The sequence below is a fragment of the Choloepus didactylus genome, chromosome 1, assembly GCF_015220235.1.
Source record: "Choloepus didactylus isolate mChoDid1 chromosome 1, mChoDid1.pri, whole genome shotgun sequence".
Classification (NCBI taxonomy): domain Eukaryota; kingdom Metazoa; phylum Chordata; class Mammalia; order Pilosa; family Megalonychidae; genus Choloepus; species Choloepus didactylus.
In genome coordinates this window covers 210747661-210772565 of record NC_051307.1, presented here as the reverse complement: position 1 = coordinate 210772565, position 24905 = coordinate 210747661, and the positions used below count along the sequence as shown (strand labels likewise).

At 36.0% G+C, this 24905-nt stretch overlaps 2 protein-coding genes across 4 annotated transcripts in view; one reads left to right on the top strand and one right to left on the bottom strand.

Moving 5' to 3' along the window:
- The window catches only part of ASB14 (ankyrin repeat and SOCS box containing 14), a 41131-nt gene extending 37056 nt beyond the window's left edge, over positions 1–4075 (top strand). For both annotated transcript variants that reach the window (XM_037798748.1, XM_037798739.1), the window contains one exon: positions 3719–4075. The gene's annotated coding sequence lies outside the window, so the exon portion shown is untranslated. The remainder of the gene's footprint in view (positions 1–3718) is intronic.
- The window catches only part of APPL1 (adaptor protein, phosphotyrosine interacting with PH domain and leucine zipper 1), a 52249-nt gene that overhangs the window by 5454 nt on the left and 21890 nt on the right, over positions 1–24905 (bottom strand). For both annotated transcript variants that reach the window (XM_037798723.1, XM_037798724.1), the window contains exons 6-20: positions 24161–24202; positions 23552–23610; positions 20547–20693; positions 19514–19596; positions 18647–18805; positions 17768–17956; positions 12670–12712; positions 11145–11201; positions 8319–8410; positions 7794–7976; positions 6384–6436; positions 5643–5817; positions 5504–5540; positions 4745–4891; positions 210–260 (exon numbers count right to left, since the gene is read on the bottom strand). In XM_037798723.1, coding sequence (XP_037654651.1) covers positions 210–260; positions 4745–4891; positions 5504–5540; positions 5643–5817; positions 6384–6436; positions 7794–7976; positions 8319–8410; positions 11145–11201; positions 12670–12712; positions 17768–17956; positions 18647–18805; positions 19514–19596; positions 20547–20693; positions 23552–23610; positions 24161–24202 — 1517 coding nt within the window. The remainder of the gene's footprint in view (positions 1–209; positions 261–4744; positions 4892–5503; positions 5541–5642; positions 5818–6383; positions 6437–7793; positions 7977–8318; positions 8411–11144; positions 11202–12669; positions 12713–17767; positions 17957–18646; positions 18806–19513; positions 19597–20546; positions 20694–23551; positions 23611–24160; positions 24203–24905) is intronic.

Sequence of the window (24905 nt, the reverse complement as noted above, 5' to 3'; positions counted from 1 at the left end):
ACCTTTTCATCTTGTCTTGCATTTTATACATGAGAAAACACGCGAAAGTCTACATGAAAGAGTAGCCATTTATCTTAATTCTAAATGCTGTATCAGCAATATAATTCGTTGTTAACCTTGCTTATCAAAATCCTTTTATTTACTTGCTAATATGAAAAATTTTATACTACCTTAAATTTCTTGAATAATTAAGCGTCTTGGATTCTTACCAGTTCAGCATGCAAAGCTATCTGTTTTGCTAGTCCAACAGAATCACAAATCTAAAAGAGGAAAAAGTAAAGAAACATTCAGGCAGTTCTCACATCAAAACAATGAATGACTTCAATTTATCTATATGGCTAATGTAACTAGTTTTATAACTCAATGTAATGCATCACTCTTCAAAAAAAGGCTGATTTACCCCAAACCAAATCTTTGTAGGTATGCTGGTTTGAAACTGTTATGTACCCCAGAAGGGCCATGATCTTTTAATCCAATCTTGTGGGTGGGACCCTTTAATTGAATATTTCTATGGAGATATGACCCTGCCCAGTCAGGGTAGGTCTTAATTAGATCACTGGAGTCTTTTAAGAGAGTTCATGGAGAAGCCGGGAAAGATGGTGGCATATGAAGGTGTGGAATTTAGTTAGTCCCCTAGAGCAACTAGCAAACATCCAGGAACCACGACTAAATAATCTGTAAAAACTGTTTGGGGAACGTCTGTGACCAGACACAAATCGTACACCAGTCTGGAATGGATAGAACAGCTGAGATCACAGCACAGAACTGTAAGCAAAGCTCCCCAAACTGAGGAGCTGGTGCCCTTTCCCCACTGGCATACAGGCTGAGTTGGAACACCTCCCTGTGGGAAATAGCAGCAGTCTACTAGGAACAAGGGAAGGTAGCTCAACCGAGCTCCAACTGCAGTTTTAATTAACAAATGTGGACTACTGAATACAAGGTATGAGCACCGATAAACCCGGAGCAATCAGGAAAGGAACCCAAGATTTCTCCGGCAGAGAGGAGGCAGGGCTGATGGAAAAAAAAAAAAAAAACCATAAATAAATAAAAACAGAGGCTTCTGGAGTCTGCTGAGCTCAGAATACTGGAAAAGTGCTGTGTCCCAAGAAAAGCACAGAGAACCGGGTACCAACTCCAGTTCCTGAATAGTAAACTGGGGGCTGGGGGCTGGGGGCTGACTTTGAAAAGGGGATTTTGTTCATCATTCCTTTTCTTTCTCTCATTTTAAGTAGCTCAATAGAACAAGTCTCAGGCGTTTTCAATTATCACTGACCCAGGCAAGGGTGGAGTTAAGAGAGTCAGACTAAGAAAGAAGTATAGGAGATAAATCCCTAAAAGGCGCATCTTCCCTAAGAAAAGGGAGAGGCGGGGCCCAGCTCTAGTGGTTACCCTCCCTCAGAGAATTCAGACTGCAAGGCCTGAGGGAAAAAAAACAAACAGCTTAAGCTTGGCTTATAACACTCTGGCTCCTGGGAGAAACAGGGTCTGCTGTGAATTAAAGGTACCGCACCTCCTTACACCAGTGGGCAGCTGCAGGCTGACTAGCACCGCCCGCTGGGCAGGATAGGAAAAGCATAGCATCTAGAGGGCTGAGGGGAAAAAAAAACAACAAATAAATAAAAACATAGGCTCTTGGAGATGGCTGAGCTCAAAATACTGGAAACTGGCTCTGAAAAGGGGCTTCTGCTCTTTTTCCTTTTTTGTTCTTTTAATCTAAGCAGCTCATTAGAAAAAGCCTCAGGCATTTTCAATTGTCAGCGCTACTCAGGCAAGGGTTTACATAGGATGGATTGTATGGTGTGTGAATAAAACTGTTTAAAAAATAAACAGAGGGATACAAGCACTTGAGAAAATGTGGAGAGAGGGATGTACCTATCCACTGTTGGTAGGGAAGTACCATCTGCAGGGCAGTGTGGTGGTTCCACAGGAAGCTAAGTATGGGGTTGCCATATGGTGTTGCAACCCTGTTACTGGATATATACTTGGAAGAACTGAGAGCAGGAACATGAATGGACATTGCACACTGGTGTTTATGGTGGCAGTATTCACGATTCACAATGGATAGAGCTGGCCTAAGGGTACATTGACTGATAAACAGAATTATGACCTGTGGTGTAAACATACAATGGAATACTCAGTGGCAGCAAGGAGGAATGAAGTTGTTAGGTATGCAACTAAGTGAATGGACCTTGAGGACAGTATGTTGAGTGAAATAAGCCAGAATCAAAAAGACAAACATTATAACGCCTCATTAAAATGGACTAACTAGTGTGTACAAACTCTGAGAACTGAATCTGAGAGCATAAGTTATCAGGGGAAGCCTTATGGTAAAGGTTTTTAGATTGTAAGCTCTTACAACAGTCACATCTATTCATGAGATGTAGCAGTTATTTCTAAACTCTGAGATGATGAGCTGTTTGTGTATAACCTGGTCAGTCCCTGGAACTCTGGGTATCTGTGTGACACCTGGGATTCAGAGCCAGAGTTCGGCAGATATGAATGTCAGCATTACCCCATACAGCAAATGTTAAAGAGGCTGAAAAAGAGATCAGATTTCAATTAGAGATATAAATGAAATGGACTTGGATAGGACTAAGGTAAACCAGACTAAAGGGAAAAGAATGATATCGACTATGTTTTACTTCTTTTTTTTGTTGTTTGGTTTTTCTTTTTTTTTTTTTTTTTTTTGACTGTGTTTTAAAACTTCAACTTCTGTATGAGACCAAAGGAAGAGATGTTTATTTGGCGAAAAATCTATATTTTCTATAGCACGCTATGTAATTTAACTTGTATGGTTGGTTTATTCTAACACCATAATTACATGGAACGTTGAATGGGGGGACACCTGGTTGATTTGTACAGGTTAGCATGAAACCCTGATACATCGCAGAGTAATTTGGGCAGAGAGTAAAAAGTGTTTGCAAAGCCCCTTGACGGTCTGGGGGAAAAATGTGGAAATATTAAATTTCCCCACTCAGGGAATTCCTGATAATTCTTGCAAGCATTGGGGACTACCAGTTTAGAAGGCAAGCCCTTGATCTTGGGTCTTGCGCTTATGAAGCTTCTTACTACAAAGTAGAGACTAAGCCTACATATTATTATGCCTAAGAGTCACCCCCAGAGAACGTCTTTCGTTGCTCAGATATGGCCTCTCTCTCTAAGCCAACACTGCAGGTAAACCCACTGCCCTCCCCACTATGTGCGACATGACTCCTAGGGGTATAAATTTTCCCGGCAATGTGGACATGACTCCCAGGGAGGATGAGCCTGGACCCAGCATCATAGCACTGAGAAAGTCTTCTGGACCAAAAGGGGGAAGAAAATGAAACAAAATAGTTTCAGTGGCTGAAAGATTTCAGATGTAGTCAAGAGGTCATTCTGGAGGTTATTTTTATGCATTATATAGATAACCCTTTTTAGTTTTTAGTGTATTAGAATACCTAGAAGGAATACCTGAAACTACTGAACTGCAATCCAGTATCCTTGATTTTTGAAGAGTATCATATAACTCTATAGCTTATAAGGTGTGACTGCATGATTGTGAAAACTTTGTGGCTCACACTCCTTTTATCCAGTGTATGGATAGATGAGTAGAAAAAGGGGGGACAAAAATTAAATGAATAATGGGGGGGTATGAGATGTTTTGGGTGTTCTTTTTTACTTTTATCCCTATTTTTATTTTTTGGAGTAATGAAAATGTTTAAAAAATTGATTGTAGGGATGAATGCATGACTACACGACGATACTGTTAACAAGTCACTGTACACTTTGGATGACTGCATGGAATGTGAATATATATCAATAAAACTGCATTTTAAAAAGAGAACAAGAGCGGAGAGAAGCTCACAGAGAGAAGGAGCTCAGAGAAGCTGAAATTTACATTTTGGAAAGAAGCTAAGATATGTAATCCAGAGTTTGCCCTGGGAGAAGCTGAGAGCTGACACAAACCCAGATGCTTGGGGACACTTGGAGACGCCGACAGGAAGACCTTTGGAGATGCTAAGCTAAGAGATGAAGCACAGAATTTGCCCTGGAGAAGCTAAGAGAGACAGAAGCCCAGAGACATTTTGGAGAAAGACACTTTGAAACCAGAACCCAGGAGCAAAGGACCAGCAGGCACAAGCCACATGCCTTCCCAGCTGAAGGAGGTGTTCCAGACCACTGGCCTTTCTTCAGTGAAGGTATCCTCTTGTTGATGCCTTAGTTTGGACACGCTTATGGCCTTGGAACTGTAAATTTGTAACCTAATAAATCCCCTTTATAAAGCCAATCCATTTCCAGTATTTTGCATAACAGCAGCTCTAGCAAACCAAATCAGTAGGTTTTTCTCAGAGTCTGTGAGCTTCCGCTACTGGCTCTCACCTCTTTCATGTGCCCTGCTTCTTATTAATCTCAAATTCATTACTGAAACAGAAAGGCCTGGAAAGTATTAAGCGAGCTGCTACTGTCACTGCTCTCAACTAAAGGCATTTGAAAATGACTGATTATGGGAATATACTCCATTCCCAGGATAAGATAAGGAGGCAAGAAGATTCCACCAGGTGTCAGTGGGTGGGAAAATACAGGTCTATGGAATCAGAAAGAAGATCCAACTGTCAGTTCAGCTCTATTCAAAGCAACACACTTGAGTCAAGCAGCTCTGTCAGACCAAGCAAAGTTCAGGAGTTGTTTCTAGAAATCTTAGTAAGAACTGTGACTATCATCCATATTTCACAACATGAATACATTTTGAAAAACTATTTACCTTCTCCCCCTCATTGTTAGATTCAAATATATAGCAGACTGATGACAGATTACTCTCACTTCTCCCTCCTGATGTCCGAAGCACAAATCCAAAAAGCCGCTTATTTTCCTGGTGTGTAGCATACAAAACTACACTGGGTAATGGAAACTGCCACAGGAAATATCAGAAGCAAACATGAAATTTTCAAATCATTACAGCAGTACTCATATTTGACAAACTCAGAGTCTAAGTTATAAAAACATCAGAAATAGAACATTAAAGCAAATCTTTTTCAGATAGGTAATCCAAGAACAAATAATGTCATATTCGGTTTGGATTACCAAGCAGAATACGAGATTGAACACTGAATGTGCTTTATTAACACATTATACAAAGTCAAATTCAATAACAAAAATGGTCTATATTATTAAACAAATAGGAACACAGACTTACAGCTATTTCAAAATAATTATAAAATAAACTCAATCATGTTTGCCTTTAATTCCTACTGTTAGTTTCATTGGTGTATAAAATATGCTCCGTAACTAAGGGATTAAACACTAACTCTCACACCAGACTGCACTGATTCTTTAAGTTATGTGGAATGTTCAATAATAACTTAATGGACACGTGGCCATAGACTTAACCATGATTGCCTAAACACCAATCATAACTGAAACTACCATAATTGAATACACAGGATCAGGATTATCATAAAGATGAAAGATGTGTATATGCACAAAAGGGCTTACAGTAAGGTCTGAAACATGTAGAACTCACCGTGAGTCTTGTAACTTGTGTCTGTGGATCAATTAACCTATAATAATCATTAAAATGTGGAAAACAAATTTCAATTAGGTTGAAATTACATAAATCTTTCTACACTTTTTTTTTTTTTAAGGGAGGGATTACTACTTACTTTAAACAGTCACAAGTGACTAATAAATGTGATTCTGTCATACGAAAGATGTTATGTATGGCTCGAGCAGCTAAGATCTGGCGCATTGTTTCATAAACAACATCTGGATTGTCATCTGATTTCACCTCCATAGAACCAAGGAACCGGACAATAAATAACTGATGAAGAATAGAATCTAAACAGAATAAGGTACATTATGTAGTTTTAAATCCTACATTTCTTTTCCTAAAGAATAAAATACACTGCCTCCTTTTACACTTGCCAGTGAAAATGTGGAAATATTTAGAAATAACTCCAAACTAGTTTAAGTTATAGGAAAATGAAGGTCTCAAATTCACTTCAGCATTTTGTGGTTCTGGGTAAAAACAATTTCATTCTTACAATTTTTCTATAACTTTGGAATTATATTAAAATAAACAGCTATTGGAAAAAACAAAAAGAAAAGTTATGCTCCAGTACCAGAAGTGAAACATTGGCTGTTAGGAAAAAAAAGAGTACCTTATGCATTGGAGAACTTGACTATGTGGTCAAAAATGTGTTATTCTATAATTCTGTATGAGTAACAGGTTAAATCAGATAAAGGTCTGTTGCTTTAAATGCACTATGAGTAAATAGAGAAAAGTTTGAAGTAAAGATAACATTAAAACTGAGCATAGTAGCACAATTATAAATGACAAATTCTTCATAGTTTACGGCTGAGAAGAATTTCTAAGATATAAGAACACTGCATGTCTGTTTTACCTTCAGCTTCAGATTTTCTACCTCCTCCAGATTCTCCAAACGGATTTGTACGCCTGAGAAATTTAGGAAAAAATATGAACCCCCATGAGCAATGTGAAAGAAATCTCAATCACTGAAACTATGATTAAAAACTAAGAGTTGTAAAACCTTATGCATTTAAAAAAGAAAAGCTCTAAAATGCCCCATCCCATTAAAAACCATTACTGATGACCAAATTACTATGATAAAGGCACCTGCCTCCAAACACCAAATGTATTAATAGGCTGAACCCAACGTTGCTGCATTTTAGAAGACACAGATGAACTAGCAGTTAAACCACACACACAAAAAAAAACAAAAAACTAATATAATAAACCATATTGCAAAAGTTCCTGAATTTAAATAGCTAGCATGGAGAAACAGCTGATTTAGTCCCAATTCTAGCTGCTTGAAAAAAATGCCAAGGATCTACTGGTATTATGAAAATCCGTTTCCAGGTTCTCCAAGTACATGAAGCAAATTAACTATAAGGATGTTAACATTTTTAGAAATCAGTTTTAAATTTGATTTCTCAAGGCAAAAGTAACAAGATGCAATAAGAAAAGCAGACTGGAGATGGAAGCTACCTTCTTCAGTGTGTTGGGAACTTGGCATATCCACAGTGAAGGAAGAAAAATATAATTCAAAGTAGATTCCAGAAGCAAACAGAGAGCAAAATAGTTCTAAAATAACATTGGCATTAAGATAACATGAAATTGACCACATATGTGACCTCTTATATCAGATGCTAAATGTATTTATATGATCAAATAAATTACTTTTTCTTGGTCATAGCCATGTATGTCCAAATTAATATATTATCAATTTATTAGGGGTTCAACCTACTTAATAAATGATTTGCCTTAAGTTGTGTTTCTTTCATCTGCAGCCAAAGAAAATAAAAATTTTAACTGCTTTGATAAGGATATTCCTCATTGTATAAACAAAAAATGATTCATAGCAGTGATAACATTTTAATATCTTACTGGAGATTTCTTATTTTCATACAAGAACATATTTTCTAATAAAACTGTAGCACATGTTACTACCCCCAAGAATTTTTAAAGTATCACCACAACCTAAAGATACAACTGTCAACTTTCCTCTGCAGTTTTAAGAGCAAATACCCAAGAAGTAGAACTGGTGAGCAATTCAGAATTGAAATATTTTCAACTAAATTATCTTAACTTCTTTAATTGAGGTAGCAGACAGACACAGAGAAAAGCCTCCATAATTATTCCCTAATATTATCAGAATTATGTTAGGTCATTAAAAAAAACAAAATGCAACACAGCTGATGCACATGATATGTGAAAGATGACTCTCAAATGTAGAAATGGAATCATAAACCTTAGAGCCCAGAGCACAACACCCTGTGATGCCATCACCCACCTGCCTCCCTGGCCAGAGGCTTTCACCTGGCCAGGCTGATCTTCACACACAGGAGAAATGATGTCAAATTGTATTGGAGTGTCTGGGGCAACAAGGGAATCTAGAGAGAGAGCAGCCAAACTTGTGGACTCAGATCCTAAGGATCCCGAACTGCTGGTTCGTGCTGTTGGTGGCCGAGATTGTCTAAGCACAAAGGAAAATGAGAAGGCATTGCATTTAGTTTTCTCTTTTGAAAATCAAACACTTAAACTATGAGAAAAGAAAACACAATTTTATAATAAATCAGTGAGAAGAGTAAAGCAACAAACTTATTCCTTCCAATTCTTAAATTCAGACATGAATCACCTCCTAATCTAGAAAATCACTGGAAATGTTACAGAAATCTGGAATCAGTCATTTAGAGCTCTAGCACCAATTTAAAAATATTTTGTATATTTTTTGGCAAATTATTTAGTACTAATGTAAGTAGTATCGTTTCAAATAGCCAGGACAGTTCTTTAAATAACCCAGAGTCTGGTAACTCACCCTGCTGGTCGTAGGCTCTCGTGTCTCTGTTGGAACGACGGGGAAGGAGTGACCGCTTCCAAAGCAGATTGATTTACTCGTGCAGCAATTTCCTATTTCAATTTTTTAAAAATACTAATATTAGTAAAATAAGAAAACCAGAAGGTTGAATATAACTCTGAGTTGTCAGAATGCTTTCGAGTTACACTTAAAATACAAATTGGAACTACTTGGAGTAGCTCTGCAAAACTGTCTTGTCTTGATATTTAAGATAAATAATTATACCTCACAACATCATAAGCTTACATCTCCTCTTGCTTTCTGTATGTTTAGGGGGAAAAATCTGATTTTTTTCTACTAAAACAAATAGGAAAATGTTGTTTAAATGTTTACTACCAGATTTTCTAGATTAAGGTCTGTTTACCACTATATTGCTAGCACCTAGTACAGTGCTTGGCTTAGTGGTCACACAATAAATTGTTTTAATAAAGAAGGAGTAGGAAATAGTCACAAAATATGAAAGTATTTTATAACTATGCAGTGAAGTTTTCATAATTTTCCAGATTACATTTATGCTTGGAAATATTTATATATTTTAATTTATAAAGTTATCATGGATATTTTCAGCTTTCCATAAGAAAGATTTTCAGACTTACTGGTTTATTTAAAACACTGGCTAAATAAAAATGGTATTTAAATTAGAAAAAATATTCACAAAACATTTTTACATATCTAATAGTTAGCAAAAATACCAATACAATGTCACATATTGATCAAAATTTTTTCTCTCAATACATATAAATTAATTCTGGATAATCTGGAAATGACTAAAAATCAGAGTCCTGATAATTGGTAGGAAAGTACTAAAAGTCTGAATTATTCAAAGCCAAACACTGTATTCCCTAGATGTTGAAATAAGTCATCTAATTTGCATTTTATTTTTTGGTGTTCCCCCAAAATTGTTTTTCCCTTTACTTGGGCCTAAAACCAGGAAGTCATCTTTATCTCATTTGTCTCATTCATCCTTCAATTGATCAGTTACTAACTAGTCCAGTTAATTTCTTTTGACTGGTTTCTCAGTTAATTCTCTTCTCTCTTCCCTCGGTACCATCCTGTTCAGTCTGATACCCCATCAGTTCTTGCCTGAAACATGATAATGACCAGACTCTCACCTATTATCCACCTTTTAATCAACAGCAGCTTAACAGTTAGAAGAGTAAAGAATGCCCAAAGATGATGTGCTCACAGACATTGGGGACTGGTGGTTTGATGGGCTGAGCCCTCTATCACAGGACTTGCCCTTGCCAAGACTGTAACGGCAAAGGAGAGGTTAGACCTGCTTATAATTGTGCCTAAGCGTCTCCTCCTGAATGCCTCTTTATTGTTCAGATGTGGCCCTCTCTCTCTAGCTAAGCCAACCTGGCTGGTAAGATCACTGCCCTCCCCTCTACGTGGGATCTGACACCCAGGGGAGTAAATCTCCCTGGCAACATGAAATATGACTCCCAGGGAGGAATCTAGACCTGGCATCATGGGATGGAGAACATCTTGACCAAAAGGGGGATGTGAAAGGAAATGAAAAAAGCTTCAGTGGCAGAGATTTCAAAAGGAGCCAAGAGGTCACTCTCGTAGGTACTCTTACACACAAATAGACAACTCTTTTTAGGTTCTAATGAATTGGAATAGCTAGCAGTAAATACCTGAAACTATCAAACTACAACCCAGAGCCCATGAATCTTGAAGACAGTTGTATAACAGTGTAGCTTATGAGGGGGTACAATGTGATGGGAAAGCCATGTGGACCACACTCCCCTCCTTTGTCCAGTGTATGGATGGATGAGTAGAAAAACGGGGGCAAAAAAAAAAAAAAAAATTCCCAAAGAAATAAACCCTACTCTGCCTCAGCTGAAATCATCTACCCCCAACCAGCACTGGAAGACACCCAGGTTCACAGCACAGCAAAGCCCACCAACAATGGCAGAGGAGAGACAAGTGTTTGCCCAATTACACTGCAGTATGGATCCAACTGACTCCAGAGTTCTCTATGCCCCCAGGTTCTGCTTGTATGTTGGTCTGTACCTCTGGCTATGTCTACACTGCTGGGTTCACCTGGTTTGATTCCCTTGCTACTTGTAGCAAACGGGAGCTCAGGCCACCTCATCCAGGCCTACTGAATCAGAATATGCATTTTAACAAAATCCCTGGGTGATTTATGCACATTTCTGTTTTCTATTATTCTCCATCAAGCTCTTCAACTCCAATTATACTACTAGTTTTCATAAACATACCATTTCTGCCTTTGTGCTTTTATTTTTATGGCCTTATCTACAATGACTTTTCTTTTCCTCAAAACACAGATACATCATACCCAGCTCAGGTTTCCATTACCTCCACAGAGCTTTTTCTAGTCTAAAGTCCACACTGACCTTAATGTTCTTAACCTTAAGCCTTTAGTCACCACTGTACACCTTCAATTAGATACTGTTTTATAGGTAACGTTTTATATGAAATGTTAAAGTTTTAGTTTTGCCTTCCCATGCAGATGGACTCCTAGAGGGCAGAGGCCATGGCTTCTTTTTCTTCTGTATCATCTCTATGGTGGTCAACACAGTGCTACTAAACATAGAGATGACACCCAGTAAATATTTGTTGCTTGACTGATTTCAATACCTTCTGTAATAATATATTGTTCTAGTAAGACCAGACACTCACTGCATACATAATACATTAAAACTCCCCATTTGAGGTCTAAATAAGATTGAGAATCTATAACTTAATAAAATACCATGTAAGCCAAAGAATTATTCAATTTTGCTAGATCTGAGTACTGTAAAATAAAAATATTACCTCTGGATTTTCACTTAAATATATTTGCTTAGATATGTTATTTATTGTACAGATCCACTGCAAGAGGAAAAAACAGAAAAATATGATTAGTAATACATTTTTCTACAAAGCTTCTCTTCTTAAAAGAAAATGTCCAACATTCAACTGAAACAGAAGTTTCACTGTAAGTAAAACATATTCTTCCTTATAAGAAAAACACTTTCCTGTATTTATGCACATATATATCTATAGTATTTGAGAGTATAATAGAACATTAAGCAGATTTACTGAAGAACTCCAAATTTATTTCACACAAGGGAATAAAAAAATACGGTAAGCATTTTGAATTGTTCAACTCCAACAGAAACTGGCATTTGATATATATTTGTAGAAGGAGTATAAAATCAACCAACCATTTTTTTAATTCAGTTTTGAGATATATTCACATACCATACAATCATCCATGGTGTACAATCAACTGTTCACAGTACCATCATATAATTGTGCATTCATCTCAATCAACCATTTTGATAAAAGACAGTGAGCTATAATATCTTAAATTATGTACATAAATAATCTATACTTGTCTTTCCCAACAAACAAGCCATTCTGGACACACATATCATAATTAACATCAGTGCAAAAAAGAGCTGAATATATTCCTGGTGAATGTACTTTATATACTTCCCTTCTTTCAAGAGTATAAATAATTAACATGGAAAACGCTGTCTGCACTACATATTTTGCTTCCCTTTCTAGGATTCCAAGTGCCTGATGAGCCTCACTAAGCTAAATTAATATTTTGTTTGGTAAAATCTGCAAAGAGCAGAGGCATGTGTCTGTGCTTCCTCAGAGAACAAAGGCCAGTTTTGGTACCAACTCTTTTCCAAGAGAAGCAAATAAATGAAGATCCCCCCATTATTTCTAAATTTGTTTTTTGCCAGCACAATTACAATACCAGATAAAAAGACTCAAAAATCAACTATGGTATATTTTCATGAAAGAATATTTCTCAAGACAAAGGTTCTAAAACGTCAGTTCTTGATAGTACCTTACCTTCCATATTTGGTGTACCAGAAGTAAAAATGGAGCCAAAAATAAGAGGCTTGTGAGGAAGAAAATAGACTCCCAAATTTTTGTTTTTCTATCTTTCATTTCCCCAAGGTTTTAAGCTTTAGTTGCTTCCTGCCATGCCACATCTGCTGCCACTATGCTCTTAATGCAGCACACACAGTCTCAGAGAGTTGGTGCAAAAAAGGGAATAAATTAAACTGTCGCCTCATAATGTTAATAGCCTGCCAGAAAGCAACAGTCACAAGGTCACTTCGGAATCTGAGCCCTTAAGACAGCTGAGAGATGATCTCTAAGGTCCCTCCAGCTATAAAATTCTGTGAGAAACTTGAGAATATTGTCTCACAACTTTACATAAACTTATCTTTAATTAACTAGAATTTTCCAAATTTTCTACAGTGAACACATTAACATATTTTATGATCAAAAAATTTTTTTTAATGTTGCTAAAGAAATTAACTAGGTAAACCTTTACCTCTTCATGATCTTTTTTACTCTCTGCTTGCAGAATTGAAGATCTGAAAGAAAAAAAAGAAAAAAGTGTGACCCTCAACTTTTCTTCAAAAGTACTTTCAACATGATCCAAGTGATCTTTTTATCTCTAAAGGTACAGAACGCATAAAAAAACCATAAGTATCATAGGAAAAGCTGGCTACCACAGGCATTAGGACTCAATTTTAGCAACTGTAACTCTGGCTATATATGCTAAGGTGTACCAAAAAGAAACAGGTACTGGTCTCCAAAAGGCAGACTTCAACTAAGAACAATGCATTTTTACTTTCTGACACTTACGATTCATATTTCAAATTTAAATCAGTGATCCAATAGAAAATACTAACCTCTCTTCGTTCTCATTGTTCCTCTTTCAATAAAGTTAAATCAAAATTTCAATACATTAATCACTAACATAAGGATATTTAGTCTTTCTATAGATGTCAATATTTTAAAGTTAGGGAAAAAAATAATTTCTGCTAATTTGTCATTGCACACAGGAATGTGATATGGAAAATTATATTAAGTATTAGCACAAAACTGAAAATACAAAAAATTTAATTACTTATAATAACATAATATTAACAATTTAGTAATTTTGACAAATAAACACAGGAACTCCCAACATCTAGCAGGATATGTGATATACAGAAATTGGTATTCAATATAACTATTTTGATTGAAGACAGCTACAACATTTTAAATAATATACATAAATACAGGAAAACAATAACCTTCAGAGAACCGAGAGGGTGCTCCTAAACATTAAGAAAGGTCAAAAATAGTACTTCAGTTAGGTGGAAAGAAATTGCAGATAACATAAATATAAACCATTAGGAAAATATTTAAATTATTTTGTACATCCTTAAATGGACTATAATGCAGCCATTACAAAATGTTTTTAATGAGTGGATGAAGACACAAGTTATATAAACAAGACTCCCTTGACTATCTTGACTATTTAAAAAACGGACTTAGGATAAAAACTGGAAAATAATAAGCCAAAACATTAATAATTGTTGCTTCTGACTGTAAGATTATAGCTTTTTTCTTACTTCGTTTTATATTTTTCTATTCTTCACAAATATTTATTCTAAATGCTATTCAACAGACTCTCAGTTAATGCAAAGAGAGGTAAAACAATGGCATTATAAACAAAAATGGACTAAATAAAAGGACTAAATAATGAATCTGATCAGAAATAGTTAATTAACACTTAAAAATAAGTTTATTAGCACCTACTATGTGCTAGGCACATTACATGTTAGATTTCTACTCCTTAAAACGTACAAATGATCTCCTCCCCCACAACCATTTTACATGTAGGAAAACGGAGCTCAAAGGAAGTAAACTGTCAAAAGATACATAGTAAGTAGTTGATCTAGAATGTAAACTTTCTGACCCTAGGATGGGGGCTCCTTTCACTAGCCAGTGCTGCCTTACCCATCCCATGCAGGATTTTCAAGGACAATCAGGTGTCTTAATATATGACATGGTCAGGGACCTTGTTTTGTTTTGTTTTAATTTAATTTTATTGAGATTGTTCACATACAATTATCCAAAGATCCAAAGTGTACAATCAATTGCCCATGGTACCATCATACAGCTGTGCATCCATCACCGCAATTTTTTTTCAGTTTTTAGAACATTTTCATTACTCCAGAAAAGAAATAGAGACAAAAAAAAAGGAAACTCAAATCCTCCCATACCCTTAACCACCCCCCTCCATTATTGATTCATAGTACTGGTATAGAACATTTGTTACCGTTGATGAAAGAATGTTAAAATACTACTAACTATAGTATATAGTTTGCAATAGGTATATTTTTTTTCCTATATGCCCCTCTATTATTGACTTCTGGTTATAGTGTCATACATTTGTTCTAGTTCATGAGAGAGATTTCTAATATTTGTACAGTTAATCACAGACATTACCCACCACAAGATTCACTGTTTCATACATTCCCATCTTTCAACTACCAACTTTCCTTCTGGTGACATACATGACTCTGAGTTTCCCCTTTCCATTCTGCACTGTTAGTTATTCTCACAATGTGCTACCATCACCTCTGTCCATTTCTAAATGTTTAAGTTCAACCTAGTAGAACATTCTGCTCATAATAAGCAACCACTCTCCATTCTTTAGCCTGATTCTATATCCTTATTTCATGTCCATAAGTTTACATATTATAATTAGTTCATATCAGTGAGACCCTGCAATATTTGTCCTTATGTGTCTAACTTATTTCATACAATATAGTACCCCCAAGGTTTCTTCATCAACCCGTTTTTTTTTTTTCAAATGGTTTTATTCACACGCCACACATTCCGTCCTAACTAAACAATCGATGGTTCCCTGTATAGTCACATATTTATGTATTCACCACCATCACCACTATCTATATAAGGACATGTCCATTTCTTCCACAAGGAGGAGGAAGAGTCAAAGGTAGAGAGACAAAAGAAAAAGGAAAGAGGAAAAGAAAACATGACAACTAGGAAGCAACAAAAGAAAAGACAGAATTAAACTAAAGTAGAATAAAGAGTCAGACAACATCACCAAAGCCAAGAGTCCCGTACCCCTCCCTCATGTCCCCCTCTTACATGCATTTAGCTTTGGTATATTGTCTTCCCCACATCAAAGGAAACATAATACAATGTTTCTGTTAACTAAAGTCTCAGTTTGCATTGATTGTATTTTTTCACCCAATACTACCCTATTTTTAACACCTTGCAGGGTTGACATTCATTTGTTCTCCCTCATGTAAAAACATATTTGTAAATTTTATCACAATTGTTGAGCACTTCAGGTTTCACTAAGTTATACAGTCCCAGTCTTCATCTTTCCTCTTTCCTTCTCGTGTCCCACATGCTCCCAACCTTCCTCTTTGAATCCATACTCAACAGTCATCTTTGTTCAGTATACTTCCAATGCTGTGCTACTGTCTCCCAAAATTGTGTTCCAAACCTCCCATTCCTATCTTTTTCTGTCTGTCTGTAGTGCTCCCTTTAGTGTTTCCTGTAGAGCAGGTATCTTGTTCACAAACTCTCTGTCTGTCTGTCAGTGAATATTTTAAACTCTCCCTCATATTTGAAGGACAGTTTTGTAGAATATAGGATTCTTGGTTGGCGGTTTTTCTCTTTCAGTATCCTAAATATATCACCCCACTTCCTTCTTGCCTCCATGGTTTCTACCGAGAAATCCCACACAGTCTTATCAAGCTTCCTTTGTATGTGATGGATCACTTTTCTCTTGCTGCTTTCAGGATTCTCTTTGTCTTTGACATTTGATAATCCGATTAGTAAGTGTCTTGGCGTAGGTCTATTCAGGTCTATTCTGTTTGGGGTATGCTGCACTTCTTGGATCTGTCATTTTATGTCTTTCATAAGAGATGGGAAATTTTCATAGATTATTTCCTCTATTATTGCTTCTGCCCTTTTTCCCTTCTCTTCTCCTTCTGGGACACCCATGACATGTACATTCATGCATTTCATGTTGTCATTCAATTCCCTGAGACATTGCTCTTACTTTTCCATTCTTTTCCCTATCTGTTCTTTTATGTGAAGGATTTCAGTTGTCTTGTTCTCCAGTTCCTGAGTGTTTTCTTCTGGCTCTTGAGATCTGCTGTTGTATGTCTCCATTGTATCTTTCGTCTCCTGTGTTGTACCTTTCATTTCCATAGATTCTGCCAGTTGTTTTTTCAGACTTTCAGTTTCTACCTTATGTTCGCCCATTGTTTTCAATACACCCTTCATCTCTTTTGCCATAGCTTCCCTAAACTTGAACTGATTTACCATTAGTTGTTTCAATTCCTGTTTCTCAGCTGAAGTGTAAGTTTGTTCCTTTGACTGGGCCATCACTTGGTTTCTCTTAGTGTAGGTTGTAGTATTCTGTTTTCTAGGCATCTGGTTTCCTTGGTTACACCAATCAGGTTTTCCCAGACCAGATGGGCTCAGGTCTCAGAGGTTCAGTATCAGGTTTCCCTGCAGGTATGTCTTAGAAGACTGACACACTCTCTGAGGTCTCTACCCTTTGTGCTTTTCCTAACCTGCCCAGCACATGGCGCCTGTCAACCCATAGCTCTTGACTGGTGTAAGGAGGTGTGGCCCCCTTAGTCCTTAGTTTCCGTTCTGGCTGTTTTCCCCCAGGCTCTGGGGTCTGGTTCTGAATGGAAGGTGGGTAGTAGAGCTGGGCACAGCTCCTTCCTCTTAGAAAGATACACCCCCTAGGGAGTGATCATTAGCATTTAAATAGTTCTTTCTCCCTCTGACTCTGCTATCTCCACCCTTGTCTGAGTCAGACTGCTGCAAACAGAAAATGGCTGAGGTTTTTCTCCACTGTGCCGCTCAGGTTGAGAGAGAGAAAAATGGACAGAAAGCCCCCTTTCAGAGCCAGTCCACGGGCCCTCAATTTCACTCATGGGCCAGAGGTAACACTTGGTCTTCTGGGCTCCCCCTCCCACTCTTTAAGGTCAGTTGTCACTAAAAGCCTCTGTGTGCTTGTTGGAGATTTGTAGCTCGTATTGAGCAGTCCACATTTGTTAATTAAGACCCCAGTTTGAGCTGGACTGAGGTATATTTGCTTGTTCAGAGACTGCTGCTGTCTATCACAGCGAGGTTTTGCCGTTTGGCCTGCCTTGGGAGAAGGGGGCTCCCGGCTTGGGTCTGCAGCTTTTACTTACAGATTTTATGCTGTGATCTCAGGCATTCCTCCCAATCCAGGTGGGTGCATGATATGTGGACAGTCATGGTTGTCCCCTAGTAGTTATTCCTGATTATTTACTAGTTGTTCCTGTTTGTTTATTAGTTGTTCCAGGGGGACTAACTAACTTTGACTCCTCTCTATGCCGCCATCTTGCCACCTCCCAGGGACCATGTTTTGATAGCCTCAAAATATTAAGAAATCATTTATCCAAGTTGGAAAGTAAAAAGTCAACTTATTTCTACAAAATTAAAAAGAAAAAATTATCGTAATATATAATAGACCTAAAGTGTCTACTAGATTTCTGAACAAAAAGAAATTATACTGCATTTTGTTTACACTGTTACAGATTTTATTAATAGTAGAAAAAAATACTAACTTTTTTCCATCAAAAGAGGTGATCTGAAAACAGTATCGCCTGTCTTCACAGTCTACAGCCATCACTGAACAGTTGTCTATGTCCATGGCCAAGCCTCCTGCTACCTCTCCTCGGGCCTGAGTCATTAAATTTCCACCCTGCGTGAAGTAAAACTGTCTGTCCCAGGAAGATGACACCAAGCCTGTTTTACTAAATGAAGGAAGCACATTCACATATTAATAATGACACACCTGGTAACTCCTTATCATTAGCAAGACAAAAAAATAAAGCAGATCACAAAGGACTAGCTTGCAGAAAGGCACCAAGGTATCAAGAAAATATAAATATCAGTTTTTCAGCCTCTAAAATAAATTTATATATGTTGATCCATTTGTATGTGTGTGTACATATATGTGTATTTCCAAAGCAAGGCTAGAAATTATCAAATTGTAGCTGTTATAATGACACTCTATAAAACACAGAATATAGTTCAACTTCCAAGGGAATAAAATCAAAACAAAAGAATTTAATTTACAACTAAGGTTAATTTGCTTTATCCTATCTTCAAGTAAAAACTAAAATTTGACTTGATATAATTACATTTATTTTAAAGTATGAAAAATGATACTTAATTACATTCACATTTAATGATATATTTACTTAAACTACGCTTTTACAATTTTAAATGATTCAATAAATATCTAACTACAATTTTAATTTTGAAAATTACTCATGTATTTCACCTCATCTGTCAGAAGTTCACACACATTAACACCACTGAAACGGTTCAATCTTTAGTAAAATCAAAACAATTTGGCAAACAACATCAGGTACATATTACATTCATTTGGTATTATCTTAAATGGTATACAATATATAAAATAACAAGCGTTTTCTTACTTTCTAGCATTAAGGTATCCAGCCTTTCGAGTTAAGTTTCGATTAACAGGAAATTTGGTGGGGTCTGGGTCAGGCACATATAACGGGTCACTGGCTACTTCTAAATCCTCTATGGTCTGCTGCATGGTCTCTATGTCACTGTCCATTTCCCTGCGAACACTGATACAAAAAAACAGTTTATTACCTACCCCAACAGGCAAAAATCTCCTTACCCATCACTGTATCTGTGTATTTGTTCTGTATTTATTTTCATAAACAGAGAAGCAGTGTTATGGATGGTAAAACAGCTTCATATTTTATTTGAAATTTAGACAGTTTGGTTAACAGTACCAAATTCAAAATTAATGAAGCCACACAGAATGCCTGACCTCAGAGAATTTTCAAACTGCTCTCTACCATGCCTTTAGTGTTAACAAACCATTTTCATCTCCCTCCGTATCTCAGACTGACCACATCACTGCTCAGACTTCTGAACTTGATTAGAATACTTCGCTCTCTCTTTAGGTATTCACAGCATGGATAGCCAAGATTTATTTAATAAATCTCTTATCCATCCCCCACTATTTACAGTTTAAATATAAAGTCACTTATGGATAATTGCTCTACGTGTCTGTGATATTCAGACATAAAACTTTGTTTAGAATCAGTAAAATTATCATCAGATTTGACACTGTTAAGAAATTGAGTTCACATTCCATAGAAAAGATAATGAAAAATCCAAGAAGCATCCATGGGTCATGCAAAAAACACTCTTATGGCAGGGAAAACAGTCCCTCAGGAAATTAAATGGCAAACATTATTAAATTGTGCCATTTAGCTATTAACTTACATAATTTCATTTTCAATTTTAAGGAAGAAAATACTTACTTCTGTACACTTGTTCCAATATTAGTTAAAAATTCTTCCAGTTGTTCATGGAGATTTTCTGAACCCATCTTAAAGAAACTTATCTGGGGCCAGGAGGGGTAGTGGGTGAACAAAACAAACACATACACACAAAAAACAAATACTTAAAGTAAATCATATAAACACTCTCCAAGATACATGATTTAAATTAAAAAAAAAAAAAACACACAACAAAAAACAAAGGATTATTCCCATTTGTATAAAAATAGGTTGTAGTTTACAAAGACTTCTGAGAGGCAAATGAGGGAGCACAACTTAACTGTCCCTGGACATCTTTAAGTATTTTTTGAGTTGAACAAATAATTCATGCTTATGGTAAACAATTTTTTTAAATAGAAAATAAATTTTAGAGCATTTCAAAGTAAATGGAATAGATATAATTTTTTCATGTTTACTACAAAAATAAATAAGTTTTATATCTGAGGAATAATAAACACACATTTGAAGGAATATTCAAGTTTCTTTTAATTTGATTACGAAGAGACGAAATAATTCCTTATTTTTAATTATAAGTTATATTAGCCATAACTTAATTTTCTAGCCTCCTTCCTAAGGCATGCCTTTTTGGCCATTTTGGAGTTCATCTATTATTTTTATTCAAGGAGTACACAAGGAACATGGAAAACTCAAAACGTGTCTGTTCTCGTCCAGATCTAGTATAAAGCAAGAGTGGAAGCTCCAGCCACAGGCATACCTCTGGGATTTCATTTAGCTTTCTGTTCTCTGTCCACAACTATGCTAGACAAGGTCTAAATACCAAGTAAATGGTTTCATTTATCCTAAAATATTTGAAATCTGTGTTTGCAAAGGCAACTATTCTCCCTATTTTCCTTAAAATAGTAGTCTGATGACATTTTAAAAACTTAATTTATAAAACTCAAACACCAACAAGTATTGTCACAATAGTCTGTAATACTCTTGTATTTAACACAAATATCAAACTTGGTAACAATTTTCAGGACAATTATAATCCAAAACATAGTACAGCATTCACCTGAGCTTGCATGTACCCAAGTAGCGGTTCTAATAATGCTATTTTCTTCTTGTATTGAAGAGTATTTAATGCACAAAAATAATGCATCATGGTCTGATGTTGTTTTTTTCTGGAAGTATACACATCTTCCGTTACTTCATACTTCACCTTTTGAATGAAAAGATTAAGAATTCTATTATTCACTTAATTTTGGATTATCCTGAATAGTGGCTGCGGGGAAGAACCTATCAAAGGAAAAGGTCGATCACCAGCAATTGAGCAAAGCTTTCCTGCTTTCTGATGTATTAGAAAGCCTTCAACATACTGGCTAAGATGATTTTCCTGTATGAATACCAACCACCTGATTTTTTAAAATGCATATTAAAAGTAGAATTCTGCATATAACTAAAAACAGCATAATGACTAAACTAAGCATGACAGAGAAAGGCTACTACATGGAAGAGAGGAACAATTGTTTGGTATAAGTTTAGCTATTAGTCTTTGACCTTGATCACATCACACTGTATCACTCTCTCCTCCTGGTTCTCTTCCTACCTCTCCTCCTCTTTTGTCTTCCTTTACTCACACTTAAATTATGTGTGTTCCCTTGAGATCATGTGATCAGACAACAAATATTTATTGAGAACCTATTATGTAATAAGCACTGAGCTCTCCTCTCTTCCTGCTTTCCTTAGAATATTTCATCAAGTACCAAGAATATTCCCAATGACTCCAATTTTTATCTACTGCCCCTTATTAATCCCAAGTGCCAGATGCAGCATACTTCCAACTGGGCTCCTTTTTTGTGTACATTTTGTGTGTGTGTCTGTGTGTGTATGTATGTATAAATACAGTGCTGAAGTTATAAAAAACTAAAGACAGTATCTTCCCACAAAACTTACTGCTCCACTTATGCTTCTTATTTCTCTTAATTACTCCAGCATCCACCTAGTCATTGAAGAAACCTAGGACTCTTTTTATTCCTCCTTGTATCCTAACTCTTGTCAATTCTACATTTGAAGTATCTCTCAAAAATATTCCCTCCTCTCCACTTTCAATAACAATCTTAGCTTAGACACTCATTATGTCTTTGCCAACTGTATCATTACCTATTAACTGGATTCTTTCTAGACTTGTTTCCTTCACATTTCCATTAGTCTTTTTGTTCCAGCCACATTTGAAGTTATGCACCTACTTCAAATCCTTTGGTGGCTGCCTACACTCTTTAAAATAAATTTAAGGTCATTAACATAGTAATTTGGCCCCAAACTACTACTTTCTTGTCATCTCTGCCATATCTCACCAAATAAATCCTATGCTTCAGACACAATGAAATGATTATCTTTCTATCATCATCATATTGCTAGAATTTATTGAAAACTTGCTATAAGCCATATATTCTGCATGTATTACTTTATTTCATCTTCACAACCACTGAGGTTTTTTGATAGGGAAAGAAAGGCTTGAAGTTAAGTAACTAGCTATGTGACCTCAGGCAAATAAGTGGCAAAGTTGAGATTTGCCCCCAAGCAGTCTGACTCCAGAGCCAGTACTCTTGAGTCTTCTGACTCCATCATGTACCTCTGCAAATGCTGTTTACCTTCCAGAAATGCTCTCACTCCATCCTAAACCCATGACTTCCCACTCATCCTTTAAGATCCAATGCAAGTATCACCCCCTAAAAGTGCATCCTTTCCCAATTCACTAAACCTGTTATCTTTTCTGTGCTCTCTCAGAACTTTGGAAAGATTTCTATTACATTTAACTGGGCGTTAATCCCACGCTTTCTCTTTACCCTCACCCTAGCACCTAGCCCAATCGCATGCCTGCACAAAGGAAGCCTTCAACAAATGTGGATTATCCACTTCTTGAGGGCAGGGGTGTAGCCTACTCAGTTATGTTCCCCATAGTACCCAATATATTTCTTTACATTTAGTAGGTGCCCAATACATTTTTAAATAAAATGAAACTGGTGAAAGAATGCTTTTTAAAATACCTGGACAGAGGCAATGTAAATGTACCAAAATTATACCAAGCCATTAATTACTTCTCTAAGGCAAAGGAAGTAATGTAGATCTCAAAATGTATGTGTTTTACCAATATGGACACCATCAAGTTATCAGTGAACTAAAATTAGAAATGGAAAGCAGAGATCACTTAGAAAACAAAAATGGCAAAAAGAGAAGTATGGCAGCTATGTCAAAAATACATTATTTTAGACCTTTCAAATGAATAGTACATAAGATCTTTGCACTGAACTTTGGCAAGAAATGTCTCCTATATTGCATCATAGTAGGTGTTGCACAGTAAATTATACCTATTCATGGATTTCTACAAGTAGGCACTGTGTCCCTACCAGCAGCTATAGCCAAGGCTGCAGACACCAAATTCCAGGCACAGAAATCACCTAAACCACAAACACTTATTAGGGCCTACATGTCCAACTTTGGATTAGACTAGCAAGGGAGAGAGGACATTAAGAAGCACCAGATTACTTGTTCTGTTCTTTGATCTTTAATTGAAGGCATTCCTCTCCAATATAGTATGGTATTTCTGGATTTCACTACTTGAAGAAATATAAAAAATATAGACCTTCTCTGTAAATGAAAAGGACCTCAAAAAGAATTTCATTGAATTATGTGTGCAACAATTCAATCTTATAACCATGGTATCTCAGAAGACATTTCTGCACACATAAAAGGTCAAATAAAAACAGAAAAAATACAATATTATTGAACTACAAAGCAAAAAGAGAGTGTTGAATACTTGTTATCAATTACATTTTTTAAATGATTATGTTCATTTATTTATCTAATTCTGGTAGCAGAAAAATATTTTGTTTAAAGAGACCACCAATTATTTATTTACACCTCACCATGTATAGAAAGGCTTTGAAACAGCTAAAAGGGAAAAATCAGAGCAAAACAGCAAAACATACTAAGTACCTGCTGGCTACTATTTTTAAACAGACCACCTAATGAAACAGGTGTTAATCGAAATATTAAAGGAGTAATTATGTATCACACCTTGTCATTTTCTCTCTTTTTTGACAATCGGCTGTATCTGTTAATGGCAGCATCATGATCTGGAAAACAAAAATGACTGTTAACACTTTCCAAACTTAAGTGACTTAAATGGGTTTCATATGTGCACCTTTCTACAAATGGTCTAAAGCAAGGTAAGAACTCCCTACCCCATGCTCACTCCAAACAAATATTCCCCACAGCCAATTTCTGTAAAGTATGTTTCTATTTATCAAACTGGCAAAAAAAAAAAGAACATGTAATTCCAAGGAAATTGTAATCCATTAAGTTTTTAAAAGCAATTTTTAGTAGAAAAATAGTAAGTGATCATTAAAGAAAATATGGAATATATGCAAAAACAAGGAAGAGAAAAAAAAAGTATACCACCCGCCTTACATATCATGAAGACAGCAAATCACAAGATTTAATTTCCTTTTAAATTTTTCATACAGTGTAAGCAGTGCAATTTAGTAACAACATTGATTTAAATAATGTTCACTTCAACTTTTAATTAGGTTAATTTGTTTCAATTATTACACAGAATCTGGCCCAGGATTTTCAGTGATAAATACATCATTATAACAAATAAGAGTGTAAGGTATCAGAACTTACCATTACTAGAAATTTGAAACACTTCCTTCAATGTGAGTATTTCTGAAAAAGTACAAAAATAATTTCAGTTTAGCATATTTATGAAATATTTTAAATTTTGTTTTAGAAAACCCCGAAATAATATTTCATACTTTAACACCCAAGGTGAAAAGTTACTCTCCATTTTTGTTAGCTATGGAACATTTACTATCACTAAGAACAGTTAATTTTAAAACCCACTGCAAATTTATACAAATATTCTGACTTCGCATACAGAATCCAACTTATTAATTCATTTTTATGTTAGTTTCATATTTTTCATAACTAATAAGTGAAAATGCTGAATGAGAAATAAAGAACATTTTTAAAACAAGGCTATGACATTCAGTTTCCATTAGATTGTGAGAAAAAAAAAATCTTGTTTCTAGACCTTAGAAACAACAATTCTTGAGGATCACAACTCCATTTCTAAGATGAATTTGCCTTTATTCCATGTATAATTTAAATACTATCCATTAATATATTGGTTCAATATTTCCATTTTCTATATATTAAGTAAGTCTACATGATTGAGATTATAAATTATGGGAAAGCAGGGTCAATTCTGTAAAATCCACAATGCATCACCTAGTGATGCCCACAAACAAACAAACAAAAACATGAAGCAGTAGAGGGCTAGATACAGCAGCACTCCTACCTCCACTCCTACCCCAACCCATACATATTTCCCATATCCCTTGTGCCACTGTCCCAGTTCCAGACTTGG